This window comes from Ailuropoda melanoleuca, chromosome 19 (genome assembly GCF_002007445.2).
Source record: "Ailuropoda melanoleuca isolate Jingjing chromosome 19, ASM200744v2, whole genome shotgun sequence".
NCBI lineage: Eukaryota > Metazoa > Chordata > Mammalia > Carnivora > Ursidae > Ailuropoda > Ailuropoda melanoleuca.
In genome coordinates this window covers 954,315-958,776 of record NC_048236.1, presented here as the reverse complement: position 1 = coordinate 958,776, position 4,462 = coordinate 954,315, and the positions used below count along the sequence as shown (strand labels likewise).

Below are 4,462 nucleotides of genomic sequence, written 5' to 3'. Positions count from 1 at the left end.
TATGGGACTTGTAGTCGCGGAACGGAGAGGGGCGGGGCGGCGTGCACACCTCGGAGCTTTCCCAAGCCCAGGCGGGCGGGGGGTGTGTGTGTGTCTGAGGACCCCGGCTCACGTGACCGTCAGTGAGTGGTAGGTTCTTGGGGCCCCAGTGAGCCTCGGAATTGGCTAGGAAGAGAAGCCCTGAGTCTCACACCGATTCCTAGATGAAATCGTTTCTCGTAAAGAACACATTCCTGGAACCCCCAAACTTGCCTGTTAAGCAACACCTGGCTGGGTCCCGCTCGGTCCCGGTGACTTTCTCTGGGGAAGGGGCCTGAGAATCCGTATACTGAAGCTCTCCAGGAAATTCTCCCGAGCGGGAAATTTGGGGAAACCTTATTTTGTGCTGATGGCCCCGCAGCCTGCCAGGGTCCGCTTGGACCTAGAGTTTACAGACCAGCTAGCCCAGGTTTTCCGCTGCATCCCGCTGCCTTCTCGCCCTCCATCCGCAGGTATTTGCGGGGCGAGGCGGGAGGCGCAGGCGGCAGGAAGCTGTCCCGTGCCCGCCTCACTCCCAAGGCGTTGCGTCCACGCAGTGCTTGTGGTTTTCTGCGTCTCGCACCCTCGCCAGCCACTCTGGGACGGGATTCTCCGTGCCGGGGTGGGGGACCGCTCCGCGCCTCATTCCGTTACGTTTGCGGGTGCCTGGGAGGGTGCAGACGCCGGCTCTGAATCCTAACACTTGCAGGCTGTGGGACTTTGGGCACGTTACTTAGCCACACTGCCTCAGTTTCCTTTCGTGTGTGTGTGTGTATGAGAGAGAGAGAAACTGGGATGGGATTGATAGAAAAGAAAATGAGCTAGCACACACAAAGGGTCTGGCACAATGGCAGACATACAGTAAGAGGTCAAGAAGCAGCGCCTAAAGTTGTTTATTTCCTGAGCGCGGCGTGAATGGCCGGCGAACGCCCCGAGCGCAGAGATCTGGGCATACGCGCCACGCCGGTCCCGCGGGCGCACCTGAGCCCGGGGGCGTTGCCCGCCCCCTCACCTAGGACACGTGGGTCGGGGGCTTCTGGGCGAGCCGCGGGCAGCCGGGGGAGGAGCCGGAGCCCAAAGTTTAGTAGAGCCGAGCACCCAGCCCCTTTGTCTCCCCCGCCCCCTCTTCCCCACTTCCTGCCCAGCTTTAAACTCGGGATCCGCGGCGCGGACTTTGTAAACACGCGGCGCCTGCGGGGGTGGAGACTTTTTCTGTTGGGGCGCCTGACCGGGGAGTGCACGCCCCTCCCCACGGCTGGAGGTTGCGACCCCCCATCTATCCAAAGACAGAAGTCAGAGGCGGCGGGAGAATGAGTCCACAATCCGTGCTTCGGGGGGCTCACCTGCTATGGAGGTAGGCTTGATGGTTGAAGAAACCTAGATAGATGGGGTGTCAGCCTCTCCACCCTTCGCTGGGGCCTCCAAGTTCAGGCTGGACGCCTGGGGTAGGGGTCAGAGTTGGGTCGGTTAAGGGGGTCACCGCGTCCTCGTCACCTCCCCGTTGTCCCCCAAAGCTCGGCTCACTTTCTCTCCCAGTGAGCTGTTGTGCACGTAGTTGAAGAGCAGAGACGCCCCCAAAGCCCTGAGCCCTGTCCCCACAACCCCTCTCCAAGCTGACCTAGAAGCCCAGGGGCCGCACTGGGTTGTCGTCGTTCTTCATACTTCAGAGATAGGGATGGGAGGCGAGTAGGAAGGCGGAACCAATGTGGGCAGGTAGCCTTCGAGTCCTCCTACCAGCCAGGGCAGAGGCAGGAGGTCAGAAGATGGGACTGGAAGGAAGGACTCTTCAGTGTTTGTCCCTCTGGTGTCTGATGGGCACACAAGCCTCTTTTGTATCTTTTAATGTATGGCCAAGGAGAGTAACTGAAGAAATTGGTTGCTGTTACTAAGGGAGCATAACGGTTTCATCTGCAAACATTGAGCACCTACTGTGTGTCTGGAATTTGTAGGATGCTGAGAGTGCAACGATGTTATTCATTTACAGCTTGTGTGGGTCATAGAACAACAGAGATAAAGTGCCAAGCTGGGCTGGCTAGCAAGACTCCAGAGAGAAGAGGACTTTGGAGTTGGATTCTGGGTGATGGAGAGTCACCAGGCAGAGAAGGGGTGGGAAGTCTTTGCGGGCCACTTATTCATTCTGCAGTGTTGTACTGAACCCTGACTGTGGTGTTGGAACTTGGGATACAGTGAGGACCCAGAAGGCATTCCTGCTCTCTTTAACCCGTTGTCTAGACATGAAGAAGAGGTGGGAATGAACAGGATAAATTCAGGGAAAGGCAAGTTCCTGGGCTGGTCCCTAAGAATCCAGAAATTCCCAGCTGTGTGCAGCTGGGGTCCACTTGAGGGTTATGTGACCATCCACACAATGTTGGGGTACCCATTTCTCATCCTTGGACTTTAGGACTGTTTCCACTGTTTCCTGTATGCTGCCCACCTCGGTTCTCTTGGGGACCAGACATGCATGGGTGAAAGAGAACTCGAACTCCCATTGTGTTGCTGCAGATTTTTGTCTTTCAACACTTGGGCTCCTTGGAGAGATGACTGATAGAACATTTGATGAATTCATTTACCAACCTGTTAGCTATGGCCATACTCTGCACAGGCTAGATGCTGGGGACATAATGGTAAACAAGTCAGAGCTTCTATTCTGCCTGGAATTTACAATCAAAAGCATCTCTGAGAATTCCAGCAGGATCCTAGTCCTTGAGACCATGACCACCTTGGTCCTTAGTGCTTCCTCCTTTTTTGTTTTCTTCCCTCATTGGTTTGGAATACCAGCTGATACTTACATAGTAATGTCAGGCACCCTTCTAAATATTTGGGGTATAATGTTTCATTTGATCTCCCTAAGTCCTATGAAGTCAGCACTAGGATTATCTCCATTGTATAGATGGGAAAACAGAGGCACAGAGGAGCTAAGTCATTTTTCTAAAGAGTACACCAGAAATAAATGGCAGAGCTGAGATTGAAACCCAGGTCACTTGACCTGGGAGCCCTGTTCTTAACCACTAGGCTAGCTGGCCTCCCTGACTGACCACATAGGACATCCACTTAAGCCAAGGACTTAGGAGTTTCCGAAAGGACCTGTAAATTGGGTGGTAGAGAGGAGAGAAATTTTTTAGTTGAGTGTGGGTGCTGGTAACGGTTTACATGGAGCCCCAGTAGGTCTGAAAATAGGCTTGTAGGAACTGCACTGAGCTGGTATCCTTTCCCTAAGGCTGTGTGTGTGTGTGTGTGTGTGTGTGTGTGTGTGGTGTGCGCGCACACCAGTGTGTGTTCTTGAATAAGCTTACTCACCAAGAGGAGCAAACAAGTTTGGTGCAAGAAAGAAGGCAACATGGATATAATGTGCCAAAATCTGCGGACGTGGGAGACCAAGACACCTCATTTGGTGAGAATCTTTAAGAGTAGCAGAGACCTTCATAGTCTAGATTCCGAGAGGAACAGTTCAGCCTGGTAGCTGAGTGAGGAAGACGGTCAGGAGTAGAAGCCGTCTCCAGATGTTTGCTCTCGGGCCGCCCGGGGGGCTCAGTCGTTCAGCATCTGCCTTCGGCTCAGGACCCAGACCCGCATCCAGCTCCCTGCTCCACTGGGAGCCTGCTGCTTCCTCTCCCACTCCCCCTGCTTGTGTTCCCTCTCTCGCTGGCTGTCTCTCTCTCTGTCAAATAAATAAATAAATAAAATCTTTAAAAAAATAAAGAAAAGATGTTTGCCCTCTTGCCCACAGCTGCTGCATCCCAGAGCTGCCTCTGTGTATCTCACGCCCTCCCTCTGGGCAGGCTAGGACCTTGCCCCGGATGTGAGCCAGGTCACAGGGCAGAGGTTCCGTGGATTCCAAGCTGCTTTTCCATTACCTTTCTGAAACTTCAGGTTTTTCTCGAGAGTCGACAGCACTGCACACGTCTGGGAAGGCCTGAAGCGGTCCCCCTCGCCTGCAGTCAGACCTCCTCGTGCATCAGTTTTTGAGAGAGAGGCCTGTGTTGGGGGCGGGAGTGGGTGTTGAGGCTGGTAGTTGAGGGTAAAGGGTGGCCACACCAAGATCACAGGTTAGCCGGTTGTGAAATTCAGAACCATAGAGACCTCCAGGCCACTCATCTGTGCATTCTTTCCTCCCTTGTCACAGGGTGGGGTGCGGCGGAACCCTTGGCATGCCCCAGCCCCCTGCCCCAGGCGCTTTCTTGGCTGGGGAGAACAGGTTGTACTCTTGAGAAACCACAAGAGGAAGTTTAGGGAGGGCTGGGGGTGGGGAAAGTTCTGGGGCGCCTGCCAAGTTTCCCTTTCTCTGTTCAGCAGGAGGTATGTTTGTTTTGGTGTGTTTCTCTTACCCTCAAAGGCATTTAAATTTTAAACCCTCTGGGTTTCAAAGAGCTGTCAAGACCTGCCCCATTGGTGGTGGTGGTGGTGGTGGTTGGTGGTGGTGGTGGAGGCGGCAGCAGGGGTGGGC

General features: G+C 54.3%; 1 protein-coding gene across 2 annotated transcripts in view; it reads left to right on the top strand.

The window, feature by feature from the left end:
* The first annotated feature begins 1,187 nt into the window (after positions 1 to 1,187).
* The window catches only part of CCND3 (cyclin D3), an 88,416-nt gene continuing 85,141 nt past the window's right edge, over positions 1,188 to 4,462 (top strand). Inside the window, exon 1 of one of the 2 annotated variants that reach the window (XM_011218775.3) lies at positions 1,188 to 1,372. In XM_011218775.3, coding sequence (XP_011217077.1) covers positions 1,367 to 1,372 — 6 coding nt within the window. In that variant the 5' untranslated portion in view covers positions 1,188 to 1,366. The remainder of the gene's footprint in view (positions 1,373 to 4,462) is intronic. The other variant, XM_011218776.3, reaches the window with a different exon arrangement.